This window comes from Cervus elaphus, chromosome 16 (assembly GCF_910594005.1).
Source record: "Cervus elaphus chromosome 16, mCerEla1.1, whole genome shotgun sequence".
Taxonomy (NCBI): domain Eukaryota; kingdom Metazoa; phylum Chordata; class Mammalia; order Artiodactyla; family Cervidae; genus Cervus; species Cervus elaphus.
The window spans coordinates 12,401,628-12,421,273 of NC_057830.1; the positions used below are offsets into that span (position 1 = coordinate 12,401,628).

The 19,646-nt window shown below is 39.3% G+C and overlaps 1 protein-coding gene across 2 annotated transcripts in view; it reads left to right on the forward strand.

Moving 5' to 3' along the window:
• The first annotated feature begins 426 nt into the window (after positions 1 to 426).
• TXNDC8 (thioredoxin domain containing 8) overlaps positions 427 to 19,646 on the forward strand; it is a 34,647-nt gene continuing 15,427 nt past the window's right edge. The window contains exons 1-5 of one of the 2 annotated variants that reach the window (XM_043870644.1): positions 427 to 547; positions 654 to 713; positions 6,082 to 6,186; positions 12,956 to 13,015; positions 16,846 to 16,911. In XM_043870644.1, coding sequence (XP_043726579.1) covers positions 12,959 to 13,015; positions 16,846 to 16,911 — 123 coding nt within the window. In that variant the 5' untranslated portion in view covers positions 427 to 547; positions 654 to 713; positions 6,082 to 6,186; positions 12,956 to 12,958. Of the gene's footprint in view, positions 548 to 653; positions 714 to 6,081; positions 6,187 to 12,628; positions 13,016 to 16,845; positions 16,912 to 19,646 lie in introns of those variants that run through there. The other variant, XM_043870643.1, reaches the window with a different exon arrangement.

Here is a 19,646-nt window from a genome sequence, read left to right on the forward strand (position 1 = left end):
AAGTGATGCCAAGAACAGAGTCCATACTTTGAAACTGCATTTCTCAACAGGGGGCTTAGAAGATGTTCAATATGTACCAACATCTATCTTTCCTTCTTGAATGAAAAAGGAAAAAAAAGAAGGAGAGGTGAGGGCAGGATCTTTAGTGGATAACCATGAATAAAATTCCTGGCTGTGATGCTAAAAGCATCAAAGTCAGCAGGCTCAAACTCAAATGCCAATAGAAGCCAGGCAAGTAATATTAATAAGCACACCACCCGCATGAACGAAAAAAAAGAATACAGTAGATACTGGACAGAGACATTAGAAATGCTTCAAGTACCTATTTTCACGGTAGAAGACAAATAGCTGCACACCCTCAACAAAAATGGCATCTTTCTACTCCACCTTGGGTTCTTGGAGCAATGGAAGATGATGAGGACAGGACCCAGCTGGAAAGAGCATGCTCCTTCCAGCAGGGCAACCACTACTTTCTGTTTGACAGGCATCATGCAACACAGAAGGAGAGGCCCAGGGTTGCCAGATCTTAGGATTCCTTGCAAGATGAGTAAGAGGCTTTGTTTATTCCTAAAATATTCCAGTTCATAAATGTTAGTGGGCCATCAGGGGCTTGTGGACATTAGTTTACAACCTATGTTGCTTCTCCTTTTCAGAGATCTGCCAGCTCAGAAGGGAGCATGTTGACTTGCAGTTTGCCTTTTGTCCACTAAGAGGTAAGAAAACCCTTTCTGAAGGAGAAACTTGGAAAGTCAGAGTGATACATGCCTTTGCTGATTTGAGCTAGGAGCTCTTTTTCATATCTGTTTATATCTGTTCATTATCTTTTATCATTGTAAAAGTATATATAACTGATATAAAGAAATAATAATTTTAAATATACTTCTTTATATCTGTTAATTATCATCATATCCCTAGGAGATGCACACTAACTCCATTTTACAGATAAAGAAATAGAAGCTTAGATAAGCAATCATTTGCTCAAGAGCTCACAGTAGCAGCACTCAGGTTTGAAACCAAGTTGTTTCATCCAAGTCTGGTGCCTCTCATGTATTGCAAAGTGGAAAAATAACATTTGTCTGAGTCTAAAGCTTGTTTTCCTTCCACCTTCTCCCTTGATAAATATTAAGTAGTTAGGGAAGCCCAGAAAGAAATTTAGATGACTGGAATGCCAGTTGGTAAATAGTTATTTCAGAGTAGTAATGAATATTTTGAGTCTGGACGTATTGCAGGACAGAAATTAGATTCCTCAGTCCTAAAGTTAGATTTTGCTCTACTGTTGTGTGTCTTGAATGAGAGATTTTTTAAACAGCAGTGGCAATGTTGAGTCATAGTTCTTGCAGTTGTACCCAAATGGAGAAATTTCTATAATACTATATCTGAGTGGTTACCAGCTAATTATTAGAAATTCCAACTTAATTTGGTTTAAACTATAAAGGGGATTTGCTGTCTGTGGAAACAAAAATTCCAGGCTTTGATTGAACTTCTGGCAATATTTCATCCTGTGGACCAAGAAACCAAAAATCCAGGTTTCCTCTCTGCTTTCTGAAACAGTAGTATTAGTGTTGGTCACTCAGTCATGCCCAATTCTTTGTGACTCCATGGACTATAGACCTCCAGGTCCTCTGTACATGGGATTCTCCAGGCCAGAATACTGGAACGGTTAGCCATTCCTTTCTCCAGAGGATCTTCCTGACCCAGGGATCGAACCCAGGCCTCATGCATTGCAAGCAGATTCTTTACCATCTAAGCTACAGGGAAGATCTGAAACATTGGTATTCTACAAAGACTGGGTTCCTGCATGTTTTATAGTAGCTGCCAATCAGCATCTTATTTATAGCCAAATAAAGAGGAAATTTCAGTAACTGTCACAAACGCTAGGCATTGCTTTCTCTTGCTTTCTTATCCTCTTTTGGGTAACCCTTGGTCTAAATATAGGATTGTTGGTTGGATTAAGATCATTAGGTCAAAGGAGTTCCCTGGTTTCCCAGTGGTTAGAGATCCATGCTTCCATTGCAGGGGCATGAGTTTGATCCATGGCCAGGGAACTAAGATCTCCTAGCCCCGTGGTGTGGCCAAAAAAATAAAAAATCATCAGGGTTGAATCTTGGATTTAGGGTTAGAGTAAGCCCATACAAACTGGATAGCTGCAATAAAATGGGGGAGGAATAAATTTGCCCACAGAAAATCAGGGTATTTTTGGTAGAAAGAGGAAGAAATGGGTACTGGAAAGCAATGGACAAATATCCGCTACAAAAAACGATTTGGCTGAAGCTATACAAGAAATATTCATAGTTTTTCATCTAGCACACACACACAAAAGAAAGGCAGATAATTTATTCCTGAGAGGTCTGAATGGAGGAATGGAAAAGCTAGAAAGAATAATTTTACTGGGAATTCAGCTAGTAGTGGTGGTTGCTGTTGCTCTGAAGAAGGTTTGAGGAGTTGCTGCTGTTTTTATAAAGCCCAGCAGTAAAAAATGTTTACATTTTAAAAGATTGTGAAAACAAAGAATATGAACCAACATGTTGTCCATAAAGCCCCCAATATTATCTGGTTCTTGACAGGAAAAGTCTGCCAACCCCTGGTCCAGTCAGTCCGTAAGAGTGAAATTTTACTACCTCCTAAATAATCAAGGCAGAATAACAAAGTTTAGGGAATCTGGGACCCCAAAAACCAAATTTACAAGAAGCATTATTTTAGAATTAAGGCTTTAGTATCTTTCTCAACTGCAAAATAATTCCTTCAAAATCCTAAGTGAAAATAACTTTGATCTATTTAATAGATGAATGCCTTGCTTATTTCTCATGTGGTGGTTGCCAGGACTGGGAGAGGGAGGGAGGTGCATGGAAATAGGTAGTAGGAGATTAAAAAGAGACAGACACGTTATTGATTCTGCACACAAGGCCAGCAGTTGTCTGATTCTTACTGACCACATACTGACCAAGTAGTCATGGCATAAAAATGAAGTTAGCTCCATGTCTTCCAAAGTTCTAGGTTCTAAGATGTCATGTTCGGTGATGTCATAGAGAAGGTACCCTTATACTCCAGCTAGGATCCTATAATTGGTAAGAGACAGCTACAGTCTGCCAACTGAACCAACAGAAGAGTTTTGTCAGCAATTCCCAGGTGTAAATCATGGTGCAGAATATTAGAGACATGGCAAGTATTTATTTGGCTTCAAGGAGTATTTCAAAAGAGACCATTTTGAGAGCAGATTTGATTAGCTTTAAGAAATATTTCCTCCATCCAGTACTCCTTTATTACTCCAAGCCAAGAAGAGTTTGTTTTTTTAATGCTTTTTCTTTATGCTGTTTCTTGAAGGATGGCATTCTCTGGATAATAGCCAAGAGCAAAGCTGATCAAAAAGAGTTCTATCCCTTCCTTCTTCTCATTTCTTGATTTTACTCTAGCTGGATCCAGACCAGCTTGTAGCAGATCCCATCCTGTATCTGATCCCACCGATTTTACCTTGCTTGTACCTGGAAATTTTTCTGGAAGTAAAATAGTCCACATTTTTCTCTTATCCTAGGAAAGGGAACCCCTAGACATGCCTGTAGGATGGAATGGGGGCATTAATAATTGTTGAGGTGGTATTTCATAAAGCCACTTTCCATCCATTGTCCAGTGATTCTGCTGCAACAGATCTCAATAGATGTAAAGGCCAGGGATAATTATTTATAAAGAAGAAAATTGCCTTTAAAAGAGTAGAGAGGTGAAGCGGGCATTAGCATCCAGACATTCTGATACCCACTCATTTCAGGGGTACCAGGAGCTGGAGGGAAGGGGGACGTGTAAGGCCTGGGTCTTCCCTCCACTAGCACCTTCAGACTTAGACTTTTGACACTTTCCCAAACATGCTTGTGTTTAAGATCACAAATAGGAGACCAACCAGATTGAAAGAAGGTATGGCCATTTAACTTGGGCTTAAGAAAATGTTTTAAAAATATCATACACTTGCTAATGATTTTACTAATTCTTTTCTTTTTTTGGTTTCCTGGGAATCTCATAGAGAAGCCCTCTCCATCTCCTTCTTAGGTACCTACTCTGAGGACCTATTGTTTCCTTTATGCCTTTATTCGTATATTACATAGAGGTGGTCCTTGGCCACCCAGACTGTAATTGTAATCCCAACTCTCATCCTTCCTTCTTATTTTATTCTTCTCCTTTTTTCCTTTGGGCTTCTCTGGTAGCTCAGCTGGTAAAGAATCTGCCTGCAATGTGGGAGACCTGGGTTTGATCCCTGGGTTGGGAAAGGTCCCCTGGAGAAGGGAACGGCTACCCACTCCAGTATTCTGGCCTGGAGAATTCTGCTGTATAGTCCATGGGGTCACAAAGAGTTGGACACAACTGAGCTACTTTCACTTTTTTTCTTTACTAGCAGTGATCACAAATTTACTATATATTTCACTTATCTTAGCATTGACTTTCCCCTAAATGCAGACTTCATGAAGGGAGGGGGTGTAATGTTTTGTCTTTTTGTCCATGCTGTATCCTAGCAGTGTGTCCAGCCAGCACAGAGTAGGCCTTAATTGGTACATGTGGGATCACTCTGTACCATGGGAGTATTACCTACAGAGAACTTAGCCAAGTCAAATTCATGGGACCGACTAGGTCAGTTTATACCCTAACAACTACTGGGAAGTGAAGAATTGGGGGGTTCTGAGGATGACATCTAACTTACAACTTCAGAAGCAAGTGAGAAGTGGAGGTGTCATGGCTCTCTGAAAAGTCAATCGCCCCTCTCTTGGAGGCATATTATTAAAGGGAGAATGTGTCTTGAGTCATCAGTTTCACCTCCTGAAAGTAAATCAAATGACAGTGTAATTGTCAGGATCCCCCTGTTATAGAGTGTATTCCATCTGGATGGAATAAATCCCATCCCTATTTCCAGTGATAGGCCCCAACTGATTTAACTCAGTTACTGATCCCATCCCTCCATCTTAATTAGTGGTCCAGGGATGAATGAATGATGGCATTTGGGCTAGAGAGAGAGAGAGCAAGCTCCATTACCATAAAGAACTCAGGAGGCAATTTTCTATAGTGGTTAAGGAAATGGACCTTGGAGTCAAACTAGTAAGGTTAGTAATCCCAACTATGACATTCACCAGCTGGTTGACCATGAGAGAGTTTAAAAATGTTATTTTATGCATCTGTGAAATGGGGATAATAATAATAATACTGCATAGGGTGGTTGTAAAGATTAAGGACGAGAATACCAGCCACCGAGTAAATTAGATACTATTATTGCAATTCCAGTGAGAAAAGGAAAAATAAATCCTGAACAGACACCACGTATTAGCGGATTATTCATTTAGTCAACTAAATGCTCCCTGAGTTTACCATGTACTAGTTAGGGGCCATGAAGGCACTGAAGTGAATCAGGATTGGGTTCTGTAGGGGACTTGTTGGAAAGACAAGTTGTGAATGAAATAATTAGTGTAGGATATTGTTCACAAAGCAATCAAGCATAGATACCATGACATGATGTCCCAGAAGGAAAATCTTACTTTATTTAGATGATACAGATAGCTGATAGAAAATTCACTTAAGACATTCAGCAAGAAGCATGTCTAATCCTTAAATGTATGGTTTTAACTATAGCTTTAATAATGATCAGCACCCCCCCCCCCCAAAAAAAGAAGAAATGATTAAAGGTGCTAAATTAGCTCTCTGTTTAGATTTCTCTGTTAATGCATGTTTAGGTCCTTGTTTTAAAAAATTAGATGTAGATGTCCACCTTGAACATCCATTCATCAGTCTGTTGCCAGAAGTATCCAGCCATTATCAACTATCATTACCAACCCATCTGGTAAATAGAATCCTAAAGTTTTTGTGGGGTGGCAAAGAGTTGGACACGACTGAGTGACTGAACTGAACTGAAAGTTTTTGTGTGGGTTTATCATCATTTATGTATACTTAGGAAGATAAATATATATATGCCCTCAGGGACATTTAGGAAAGATCAGGTCCCCTGGAGAACAGTGGGATGGGGCACCATAACTATGCTGTCATTTTATGCCTTGCATGACTAGATGAGATTCAGTGACTGTACACATTTCCTAATTTATGTTCTCGTCTCAGGATGAATTTAAAGCATTTTTGAAAGCTGCTGGAAACAAACTTGTGGTAATTGAATTCTCAGCAAAATGGTGTGGTCCTTGCAAAAGGATTTATCCGGTTTTTCATGTAAGTATCATCAGTGTCAATTTCACAGTTTTTTAGAAGGAATTTAAAGTCCTCGAACAGTTTTCCCAATAAATATTAAAAGTTTGGTAGTTATGAGCCATTATGGGTTGATAGTTTTTCCCCCACTTAGTGCCTAATTCTTTATTACTATTGTTATTTTAATTTTTAAAATTTTATTGATGTATAGTTGATTTACAATGTTGTGTTAGCTTCAAGCATATAGTACAGTGATTCAGTTAGATAGATAGATGGGAGAGATAGGGAGATGGAGATAGAGATAGTTTTTTCAGATTCTTTTTGCTTGTAAGTTATTATAAAATATTGAATTTAGTTTCCTGGTCCTTGTTGGTTATCTGTTTTATGTATATCAGTGTGTATGTGTTAATCCCAATAAATGATCCCAACACAAACTTTCTAATTTATCCCTCCCCCTCCTTTCTCTGTTAGTAAGCATAAGTTTGTTTTAAAATACTTGTAGTACCCAAGGCAATCTACAAATTCAATGCAGTCCTCATCAAATTGCCAATGGCTTTCTTCACAGAGCTAGAACAAAAATTTTTTTAATTTGCATAGAAACAAAAAAAGCATATAGCAATCTTGAGAAAGAAAATTGGAGTTGGAGGAATCAGGCTCCCTGACTTCAGACTATCCTACAAAGCTACAGTAATCAAAACAGCATGGTACTGTCACAAAAGCAAACATGTAGATCAATGGGACAGGATAGAAAGCCCAGAAATAAACCCACATACCTATGATCAATTTATCAAGATCAGTTTATCAAGAGGCAAGACTATACAATGGAGAAGAGACTATACAGTCTCTTCAGTAAGTGGTGCTCAGAAAACTGGACAGCTAGGTGTGAAAGAGTGACATTATAGCATTCACTAGCACCATATAAAATCAAAATGGATTAAAGATCTAAATGTTAAACCAGATACCATAAAGGAAAATATAGGCAGAACACTCTTTCATGTAAATTTCAGCAATATCTTTTGGGATCCATCTTCTAAAGTAATGGAAATAAAAACAAAAATAAAAAATGGAACCTAATTACACTTAAAATCTTCTGCATGGAATCATAGTTTTTTTGGAAGCATCCTGCTTGACCTGCAGATAATTTAGAGATCTAATTAGATCATTAGTACACACACCAGATTCATACTGTTTGTTTGCGGATAATTCTACAAGGATCATCAAAATGTGCAAAAGAGTACAACTGTATAAAGGAATGGATTATTCATAATAATGACATTTTACCAAAGTTCTAGAGTTCAGAACTTCCAAATATTGGAATAGATTACAGATGAACATGGTACTTTTTTAAACTATAATAAAAAAAGAGTAAACTACCCCTAATCCTTCAACCCTATTATCAGAAGAAATCCTATGTCTTACTTATTCCTTTCATGTCTGAGCTCCTTTATAAAATTTCTTTGTAAAATATTCCACTTAATTGTAATCATATATTTATATTCAGGTCTTTTTCCATATACACATTGGTTTATGTTTTTATCAACTCTCCAGATTATAATTTTCATGTCTATACAGTGTTTCATCTAGTTAATTTTCCTATTACCCCATTTAAGTGTTTACACCATTTGGTGGGGGGAGTGTACAACATGCTGCAGAAAGAAACTCAGGACATTTTCTTTTCATTTCTCCTTACTGCACAGAGTTTCACATTTACAGTCCATTTTGTGCAATCTCCTACTTCAGTTATAAAGTTCAGATTTCTCTACACAGCTGAAAATATATTATTATTCAGCAGGGTTTCTAACATTTCAATTTTTGACTTAAACTCTTAAATCTACTTGAATTCATTCTAACCAGTCATAAACTTTGATATTTAAAAGAAACATATTCAAATAAAGAAATTGGCTACATGACATCAGTTCAGTTCAGTCACTCAGTCGTATCCGACTCTTTGTGACCCCACGGACTGCAGCACACCAGGTCTCCCTGTCCATCACCAAATCCTGGAGCTTAGTCAAACTCATGTCCATCAAGTCAGTGATGCCATCCTACCATCTCATCCTCTGTCATCCCCTTCTCCCTCCACCTTCAATCTTTCCAGCATCAGGGTCTTTTCCAATGAATCAGTTCTTCATATCAGGTGGCCAAATTATTGGAGTTTCAGCTTCAACATCAGCCCTTCCAATGAATATTCAGGACTGATTTCCTTTAGGATGGGCTGGTTGGATCTCCTTGCAGTCCAAGGGACTCTCAAGAGTCTTCTCCAACACCACAGTTCAAAAGCATCAGTTCTTCAGCACTCAGCTCTCTTTATAGTCCAACTTTCACATCCATACATGACTACTGGAAAAACCATAGCTTTGACTAGATGGACCTTTGTTGACAAATATGTCTCTGCTTTTTAATATGCTGTCTAGGTTGGTCAAACTTTTCTTCCAGGTAGCAAGTGTCTTTTAATTTCATGGCTGCAGTCACCATCTGCAGTGATTTTAGAGCCCAAGAAAATAAAGTCAGCCACTGCTTCCATTGTTTCCCCTTCTATTCGCTGAAGTGATGGGACCAGATGCCATGGTCTTAGTTTTCTGAATGTTGAGCTTTAAGCCAACTTTTTCACTCTCCTCTTTCACTTTCATCAAGAGGCTCTTTAGTTCTTTCACTTTCTGCCATAAGGGTGGTGTCATCTGCATATCTGAGGTTATTGATATTTCTCCCAGCAATCTTGATTCCAGCTTGTGTTTCATCCAGCCCAGCATTTCTCATGCTGTACTCTGCATATAAGTTAAATAAGCAGAGTGACAATATACAGCCTTGACGTACTCCTTTCCCAATTTGGAACCAGTCTGTTGTTCCATATCTGGTTTTAACTGTTGCTTCTTGACCTGCATACAGGTTTCTTGGGAGGCAGGTCAGGTAGTCTGGTATTCCCATCTCTAAGGCTTTGGCATAGTCAATAAAGCAGAAGTAGATGTTTTTCTGGAACTCTCTTTGCTCTTTTGATGATCCAGTGAATGTTGGCAGTTTGATCTCTGGTTCCTCTGCCTTTTCTAAATCAAGCTTGAACATCTGGAAGTTCACAGTTCACATATCAGCATCTATTCTGTGCCTAAAATTATTGGAATATCCACAGCGAATATTTTAATATCTGGCAGGCCTCTCTATTCAGACACTTAAAAGTTAAGTGTCTCCAATGTTTAGCTTTAGGAGTGTAAATATCCTCACCTGCCACAAAGTCAAAGCTGATCAAATTTCATTGGCCAGCAAGGCATTTTAGGCTCAGGCTTAGTAACCCCTTCTTCCCGTCATACCTTCAGGCCCCAAGGATGATAAAGTCTCTGCCACTGTTGTGTCCAGGTTCTCACAGCTCCTCCACACCCATCCTTAACTTTACAGTTATTTTTAGCTAGCCTGTTGGTGATAAATCTCCCTAAATTATCCTAACTTGAATGTGCTGTTTTCTGTTGGAATCCAGACTAATGCACACACAGTTTGTTGTTGTTTTTTTTTAATTTGGGTATATCCACACTCTGAAATACTATTCAGATGATAAAAAGAGTCAAGTAGACCCATACATAATGATGGAATTCTCTCCAAGACAGCATAGAATTAAGTAAAAAGAGGACAATATAGGAAAATTTATGGACGATAGTACCATTTATGTAAAGCAGAGATAAGTATACATATATATATACACCAGGGTTTCCCAGGTGGCTCAGACAGTAAAGAATTCGCCTGCAATATGGAAGACCTGGGTTCGATCCCTCGGTTGGGAAGATCCTGTGGAGGAGGGCACAGCAAACCACTCCAGTATTCTTGCCTGGAGAATCCCCATGGACAGAGAAGTCTGGCAAGCTATAGTCCATGGGGTCATGAATGAGTGACTAAGCATGCAGCACGTATCTGTGTATGTATATATCAGTATATATCTATATATATATGTAGACAAAGAGGAGCAGAAGGTGCATAGCAAATGATTTTTTTTTCTGTGAAAAGGAATGAAAATTGGAGTAGGATTGAGAATATGGAAATTTCATATTTTGCTTTATTTTTCTTGTGATGTTTGAACTTTTACAAGAGAATGTATTTATGTATTCTCTGTCATTTTTTAAAAACCCACAGTATATAATGGATTTGGAGAAAAGGCTATTATTACTCTAGGGCACTTTATCAGTCAGAGTCAAAAACAGGAAACAGGGACCAAATTAGACAGAAAGAAAACTTTAATACAAGGAATTAAATGCTCATAAAATCATCAGAAGGCTGGATGAATGGGCTCCAGACTGGAACCCCAAGAATGACTCAGGAGCACCACAGACCTATTTGAGGGGATCCTAAATTTGCCATAATGAGATATGAGAAGAGATGAGAGGCCACTACTGGGAGAAAAAAAAAAACAGCAACAACAGAGAAATAGCAGTTGGAGAGTCAGAACCAGAATCTGGAAGCTGATGCTGGGGCACTGGATCCCTTAGTATAGCTGCTGCTACCTCCAGCACAAAAACACTCATGATCTTGCTTTCCAGAAGGAACATCCAAAGACAAAAAGAAAGTAGCTCTGTTTCACTTCTGCCTTCCCAGTCTTACCTGTATGCATCTCATTGGTGAAACCAATTTGCATCCAGAACTCTAGCTGCAAGGGAATCCGAGGAATCTTTCCCTTTTCCCTTTTCCAGGCTCTGCAGGAAGGTGGAATGGAAGTGAGCTGACTACACCGTTACTCTAGGTGGGGAAGAATCCAAGATATTTTCAAATACACAAAAACAGAAAGTTGACCACCCTGAGTCTCTACATCTCTAAAGGATGTCTGGTAATAAGAAAAAAGTAAATCACAACCAAAAGTGGTTTTTAAGAAGTGATTTAAAGCGTTTAAGTCTTAAGTGAGTTCCACGGTCCCATTTGATCTGGGCCTTGAGGACTGAAAGCAAGGGCCAGCAACCTTTTCTGGAGGTTAAAGATAGTCAATATTTTCAGGTTTATAGGCTATATGGTCTATATTATATATACTCAGCTTTGATGTTGTAGCACAAAAGCAGGCAATGGCAATATGCAAATGAATGGACAAACGTGTTCCACTAAAATCTTATTTATGAGACCATGTGGAGTCCTGGATTTGGAGTATAGAGTGAAGATTGTTGACTCTGGGCTAAGAGAATCACCAGGCATAGATTCCCAAAAAGAGCATTTTTGAGAAAAGGGGGATTATAAATTTGTTGAGAAATTGCATGGTGTGATCATGAGAAGGCAAGTAATCTGTGAGGCTAGCTTTCAGTTTATACAGTGGAAGTGGCAACCCGTGAGCCTTCAAAAGGAAGCTGAGCCCAGAGGGAAAAGACCCTTGTGTTATAGCTTAATGAGTTGCTGTATTTTGGCAGTTTGTCTAAGAATGGGTTGAAAAGCCTGAGGCAGGTTTAACAACAATGTCAGTGCTGGGTTTACCAGAACTAGGGTGGTGGTTTGGGGAGAAAAAGGAAAGATCAAATTCAGGAGACAATTTAGAGTTGAGATCAGGAGAATAGGTGACTAGATGGTAACAGGTTGTATGGGAGGAAGAATAGAGCAGAAGGAGGAGTGTTTGTTGAGGACAGAGGATGGTCCTTTGTGGATGGTATGGAATAGAGAGGGAAGGAAGTGTTCATAAGGGACACCTGTCAGCCTAGCAAGGAACCCACAACTGGGCCAGGTCTTCTGGCTACTCCTCAATACAAAAATGACAACTTCTATAACCCTATCCATTTCCTGTCAGACTTGGGAGACTCTGAAAACTTCATGAATAGAACCTGACTCTGGAATCAGATGTCCATATCTGTCAAATCCATTTCCCTGCCTGACTGCTACCAGGGAACATCCATATATCTTAAACTTGAAAAGTACAAGTCAGTTTCCCCAGAGTTCCTGGGCAGCCCCATCTTCTTGCCAGGCATGGAGATGCTGCCAATCAAAATCAGCATCTTTTTTTTAATCTGAAAAGTACTCTAAAATACCAAAGGCCTTCATGTTTGTTTTCCAAGAGTTTTCCCCCAATTTCCCCATCTTGATGAACCACTGAAGATTCCATGGACATACAATTGGAGAGAATCCCTTCAACAGAGCTCTGCCCCTGCTGTCCACCTAATCAGTTCATGTCATGCTGCTTCCTGCCTGTCCATGGGAGCAGCCCCCAGGGACAGCTCCATCTGTTGTTGCCTCCACTTGGCCATGCTCCGGACACCTCACACTACCGTGGAAGAGAGGTTTCATTTGAAACAGGTCGGTGGGAATGCTTGAGATACGATGTTAATGCAAACAAGTCAATAAGCCATTAACTACCTTTAAAGAATAAGCACAGCTGTCTGGAAAAAAAGAATATCCCACGAGCTGACATTTACAGGCTGCTTCTGCATCCATTACCGTACACCCATTATACCACCACCATTATCTCCACCACTGTCAAAGATGCTTCCAGAACGTCTGGAACAGAGGCAGAGAAGAGTTGTTTTTCACTGTTCCCATTTTCCATTTTCCTGCAAATGCTTCCCATTGGCAGAACCTAACAGGAAGACAACTGGCAGAGTATTCTGGGAAATCTAGTCTTGATACATAACACAGACTTTAGACTCTGGTTCTGCCATTGATCTTTACTTGACTTTGACAACACCCAGCCCTTGACTTCTGTCTTTAAGATTCTAGGCAGTAGTGCCAGGATGATGCTTAGCTCTCTTTCTCAGCCCTTTTGTTTGTTTCTTGCTTTTGCTAAAAGACACTGCTAGGGTGTGATTTAATCTTAACATTAAGCTAATGGGAAATTTTTATTCTTTTGAAGGCAATGTCTGTGCAATATCGAAGCGTCATGTTTGCTACTGTGGATGTGGACAATGCTCGGGTAAGAATCTTAAATCCCTCCTTGTAGATTCATAAAATCCAGTGTGATGTTGAGATGCTGTCTCAGTGATTATACAAGCAATTTAAAGTGTAATGAACTGTAGTAAATGCCCTCAGAGGTTCTTGTATGTTTTGTATTCTTTTAAAGACAATAAATATGTGACTCTCCTGCTATGTGCCCCCCTCCCATACTATGGTAGAATTCACTCATCAGTCCAGTGTTGTTCATCAATGGCTCTTGACTCTGCCCCACAATCCTGCCCAACAGAGTTGCTCTAGACAGACAATACCAGTTGGCTAGAGTTGGGCTCAAAGTGAAAAGTTATTTTCACCCATGTTGTTGTTCTTCTTCTTCAGTTGCTAAGCTGTGTCTGACTCTTTGTGACCTCATGGACTGTGGCACACCAGACTCCTCTATCCTTCACTATCTCCTGGAGTTTGCTCAAATTCATGTTCATTGAGTTGATGAGGCTATCTAACCATCTCATGCTCTGCTGCCCTCTTCTCTTTTTGCCTTCAATCTTTCTGAGTATCAGGGTATTTTCCAATGAATCTGTTCTTTGCATTAGTTGGCCAAAGTATTAGAGCTTCAGCATCAGCCTTTCTGATGAATATTGGAAGGGTTGACTTCTTTTAGGATTGACTGGTTTGATCTCCCTGCTATACGAGAGACTCTCAAAAGTCTTCTCCAGCACCACAATTTGAAAGCATCCATTCTTAAGTGTTCAGCCTTCCTTATGGAAACCATGTGTGGTTAGTTGCTCAGTCATGTCTGACTCTTTGCAGCTCCATGGACTGTAGCCTACTAGGCTCCTCTGTCCATGGAGATTCTCTAGGCAAGAATGCTGGAGTGGGTTGCCATGCCCTCCTCCAGGCAATCTTTCCAAGCCAGGGATTGAACCCAGGTCTCCTGCACTGCAGGCAGATTCTCTACCATCTGATCCACCAGGGAAGCCCAAGAATACTGGAGTAGGTAGCCTATCACTTCTCTAGGGGAAACTTCGTGACCCAGGAATCGAACCACGCTCTCCTGCATTGCAGGAGGATTCTTCACAAGCTGAGCTACCTGGGAAGCCCAGGCCTTTGTCAGTAAAGTGATGCTTTTCTTTTTAATATGCTGTCTAGGTTTGTCATAGCTTTCCTTCCAAGGAGAAAGCATCTTTTAATTTCACCCCTGTGATAGATTATTAATAAATTTCTAAAATCCAATTCTGTGCATTACAGACATTTTTATGTACCTTTCTTTCCCCTTTCTATAGCTTATGCTTTTTGTGGAGTTTTGTTTGTGTGTGTGTGTGTATGTGTGTGTAGTTTTTTAAGAATCACAGGGAATTCCAGGAAACCTTTCCCTTTTTTCTCTAGAGTCTTTCGTCCTCACCCCAACACCCCCCCAAATAATCAGCCTCATGTTTTCAATCAACATGTGCTTATTAATACATACAATGTGTCTAAAAACTTATTTTTCCTAGTACTTGTTCTTTTAAAAGTTCAAGGGAAAAGAGCAGTAATAAGTGGCCTGTGCATACATTGGATTGAATTTGAGCTTTATAATTAAAAAATCAATTATTTACCCATTCTGCCCTCTGCCCAGTTTTGTGACCACTTATCTGTTAACCTGTGTAAATGTCGATTCCTCTATTTGTAAAACAAAGTAATAATATTTAACAGAATATGAAAAAATAAAAGACACAAAATATATGGCATTATACCCAGAATGTAATAAAAGTTTCATTTTTCTATTTCCCTCAAAGTGTGACAGTGTTTAATGGTCCTTTAAGCTGAATCATGTACTGTGCATTCAGAATAAACAGCTAAGATTATTACCTGTCAGATATTCAAAGATTTGTGCCGCTATCAGTACAATCAATTTTTGAAGGTATTTACAACTCCAAAAAGAAATACTGTCCCCTAGTAGTCATCCCCCCTAGTTCCCTCTATCCACCACCTCAGCCCTAGATAACTGCTAGCCTAGCTTGTCTGTAGACTTGCTTATTCTGGCCATTTCACATAAATGGAATTATAGAAAACATGGTCTTTTGTGACTGGCTTCTGTCACTTAACATAAGTTTGCAAGATTCATCTGTGATGTAGCATGTATCAGTCCCCCATTCCCTTTTATTGCTGAATAATTTACTACCTCTTTTTTTATCCATTCATTCTTTGATGGACATTCGGTTTGTTTCCAACTTCTGGGTATTATGACTAATACTGAAATAAACATTTAAGCATATATTTTCATTTCTCTTGGCTATATATCTAGGAGGGGGGTTATTGGGTCAGATGATAACTCTATATCTAACTTACTGAGGAACCTACAAATTATCATACAAAGTGCTGCACCACTTTGCATTCCCACCAGCAATGTAAGAGGTTTCTTATTTCTCCATATCCTCAGCAGCATTAGTTACTATTTTACTCTTTGATTTTTATAGCTCTTTGTCTCTTAAGGTGAAACAAAATGCACAGTTTTCTTTTCTAGTAATGTATTTATTGTTGTCATTACTGTGGTCATGAAAATTATAATTTAGTGTGTGTTGGGAGTAGGGGTGGGCAGCAGGGGAAAGATGTGTTTTGATCCTGTGGGCAACCATGAAATTAAAAGATGCTTGTTCCTTGGAAGAAAATTAATGACCAACCTAGACAGCATATTAAAAAGCAGAGACATTACTTTGCTAACAAAGGTCCGTCTAGTCAAAGCCATGGTTTTTCCAGTAGTCATTTATAGATGTGAAAGTTGGACTATAAAGAAAGCTGCTGCTACTGCTGCTAAGTCACTTCAGTTGTGTCCGATTCTGTGCGACCCCATAGACGGCAGCCCACCAAGCTCCTCTGTCCCTGGGATTCTCCTGGCAAGAATACTGGAGTGGGTAAAGAAAGCTGAGTGCCAAAGAATTGATGCTTTTGAACTTTTGAACTGTGGTGTTGGAGAAGACTCTTAAGAGTCCCTTGGACTGCAGACAGATCCAACCAGTCCATCCTTAAGGAAATCAATCCTGAATATATAGTCATTGGAAGGACTGATGCTGAAACTGAAAGTCCAATACTTTGGCTACCTTATGTGAAGAACTGACTCATTGGAAAAGACCCTGATACTGGGAAAGACTGAAGGCAGGAGGAAAAGGGGACGACAGAGGATGAGATGGTTGGATGGCATCACCAGCTCAATGGACATGAGTTTGAGTAAACTCCGGGAGTTGGCAATGGACAGGGAGACCTGGTGTGCTGCAGTCCATGGGGTCGCAAAGAGTTGGACATGACTGAGCGACTGAACTGAACTGTGGGTGGCTAATTTTCGCTTGACTCTTAAACAAGATAAACAAAAAAGTGATACTTGAAATCAGATTGTAATGGATTAGAACAGTTGGGATTCTGATATATTGTCTTATCTCATGGCTACAAAATCTTTTACAGAAATGGGCAGTGAAAAGGTGTAAGGCATATAAGAAAGAAACACATAAGCCTTACTTAAAATGCATGATATACCACTCCATGTCTAAGTGTGAGTTGTAAAGAGACCTTTATTCATTCTTATTTTTTTGCAGTATGCTCTTTCCATATTGGGTTCTGCTGGGGCCTTCTGCAGTCTTTCACAAGCTCTTTTAAATAGAGCTCATTTCGTCCTTCAGTCCATGCTGAAAACAGTCACTTTATGTTTTAACATTCCTGGAGGCTTTGAGAATATGTTAGGAAAGTTATTGGCAAGAAAATCTGTAAAGTATCAGCTATCCCTGGGCTCTCAGACATGCCTCCTGGGACATCACCAAGTACCATTCTTGGTCCAAAAAGAGGATACAAAAATAATGACTTCATTCCACTTCTTTTCTTTTCTAGGAGTTGGCCCAAACTTACCATATCAAAGCAGTACCCACATTTCAGATGTTCAAGCAAACCAAGAAGGTATGTTTCTATTGTAACTGGCAGGTTGAAATAGATTATAAAGCCATCAGAGTCTACAAAAGGCCTGAGGTATCCTGGATGGATGAAACAACTGTACTTATTTTTATATCAATACAGTTCTTAGTTTCTGAACTTACATATTGGCAAGGAGTTAAAAAAAAAAAAAAGGGTGAACTGTGAGAAATCTCCCATTCAGACCATTTGAAGTGTCCAAATCTATACGAAATACCCCACTCTTATTTCTCTCTGGGGACATGACCATTAAAAAATAATCTTACAAGAAAAGACATGATGAAATTCTTGCACAAATGTGTACGCATTTTTAAGAACACTTGAATGAATGTCAGTCAAAAGCAGTCACATGGCCTTCTGGTAGACCAGGCAGGGCCTGGATTCAGATTTCTGTGGTTCAAAAGCCAGTTCTTCCATTTCCTAGCAGTTTACTTAATATGCTCTTGGTGTCTTAGTTTCCTTATCTGTAAAAACATCAATCATAACAAGTTTCCCCTTCCCTTGTAGGATTGTTTTGAAAATGAAATCAATTAACACAACTAAACTTTTAGACCCATCCTGACACACAAGTATGTTAGTTGTTATCTTGAAGATATTAATGGAATGAAGTGTCTCAAATACTTTGTGTGATGAAACTAGTAATAATGTATATGACTGGGAGCACAGACACCTGTGTGAACCTTATGAAAGGTGATTTTGCAACATACTTAAGAGGAATAAACTGTTCATTCCCTTTCATACACTACCCCGTTTTGGGGAACTTTTGCTGATGAAAATACCTCATGGAAAAATAAACATCTAAGTGCCTGGTAATTGTAGCATTATTTCTAACAAAATATGGAAGCAGTGTAAATGACTTTTTTTTAGTAAAGTGGCTAAGTGATTTATGATACATCTTGTCTGTGTGTGTGCTAAGTTGCTTCAGTCATGTCTGATTCTTTGCGGCCCTGTGGAGTGTAGTCTGCCAGGCTCCTCCGTCCATGGGATTCTCCAGGCAAGAAACTGGGGTGGGTTGCCGTGTCCTTCTCCAGGGGATCTTCCTGACCCAGGGGTCAAACACGCATCTCTAACGTCTCCTGCATTGGCAGGCGGGTTCTTCACCACCACCACCACCTGGGAAGCCCATCTAGTCTATAAAAGAGTATACAACTAAAAAGAGTTATAAACAGAAAAGAAGAGACTCACAGATATAGAAAACAAATTAGTGGTTACGGGTAGGAGTGCAATATTAGGGGTAGAGGAGTGGGAGGTACAAACTATTGGGTGTGACAGGCTCAAGAATGTATTGTACAACATGGGGAATATGGCCAATTTTTTGTAATTACTATAAATGGAAAGTAACCTTTCAAAATTATAAAAGTGTTTTAGAATTTTTTAAATGAGTTAAAAAGATTCAATAAAAAGAGTTATGAGGAATATACATAAAGTAAAAAAAAATTCATACTTTACTTTTTTAAAGATTATGTCTGCAGTATAAAGAATCAGAGCATTTGAGATGCTAGCTGTAGAATTTTATTTTCAATTTCTGCTTGTTCATATGTGCTTGCTGTAACATAATTGAGGCAATAGATTTAAGTAATTCTTCCCCCAAAAGATAACACTACCTGTTTGCTCTCTTGAGTTTTTACTTGAAAACAAATAGTTTAACACATGCCTTCTCAACTCCGCGTACCTACATTATCAAATTGTTTGTGTGTCATCTTTTATTATCTTCTCTTCTCTTCCATCTCAGAAATGAAGATGCTTCCTCCTTTGAAGTCAGTTCCCTCTGTCTCTTGACCGCATCCCTCCCATCTGTGTTACCCTATTTCAAACCTGGTCATTGTACTCTTACTGTTTTTTGTTACCCAGCTACCATTCTCCATTCCCTTTTAGCAGTTCTCTGATTTTCCTCCAGGAAACCAAGCCCTTTCTAGTCCTTAGTCCATGTACTTCCTTAGGGGTCCATCTCTAGGTGTAGACCAATCAGTGAACTCCATCACCATCAGGAATGGGCCCTTCACTCCAGTCAAGCCAATCCAAACCCAACCAGAGCCAACTCCAGGATTTTGCTTAAGCAGCTCGGTAAAAGTCTGTTACTTTGATTGCACTGACTTTGAACTTGGAAAGATACAGTGCTAAAGCTCTTTTAGCTGGCTTGCCACCACAGGGAACCTAAAAATGAAGCTACCATACAGAGGAAAGCAGAATCAGGCCAAGAAGTGCCCATGGCATTGATGGAACCCTGAATCTATGTACGTCTGAAGCCTGAACTACCCCCATAAATTCTTCAGTTATATAAACTTTGGGTTGCTTCTTCTGTCATTTGCAACTAAAACATTTCTAATGAATATATCTGTTCTCTCAGACTATTCTCTTTTATTCATAATCTAACTCTTAAAAGAATTAGATGTATTCACTGCTTCCAATTCTCATTTTCCACTCATTGTCTCATCTGTGATCTTCTTGCACCTAATTTAAATTCCCATTTCTCAATCCTAGTATCCCTTGCTTACACCAAAGTGCATTAACTGGTCAGCTTCTATTCCCTGGACGCTTCCTCCTCTTCCTCCCCAGGTTTTCCTCTGGCTTCTTTATCTCCAGCTGTTCTCACATGTAAGTGTTTTTCCAAGGCTCTATCTTTTTTCCATTCTACCTCTCTCCATTAATAATTTCATCCCCCAATTCTAGTTCTAGCTATAAATACCTCTAACTTAAACAATAGCCTCAGGTTCACACCAAAG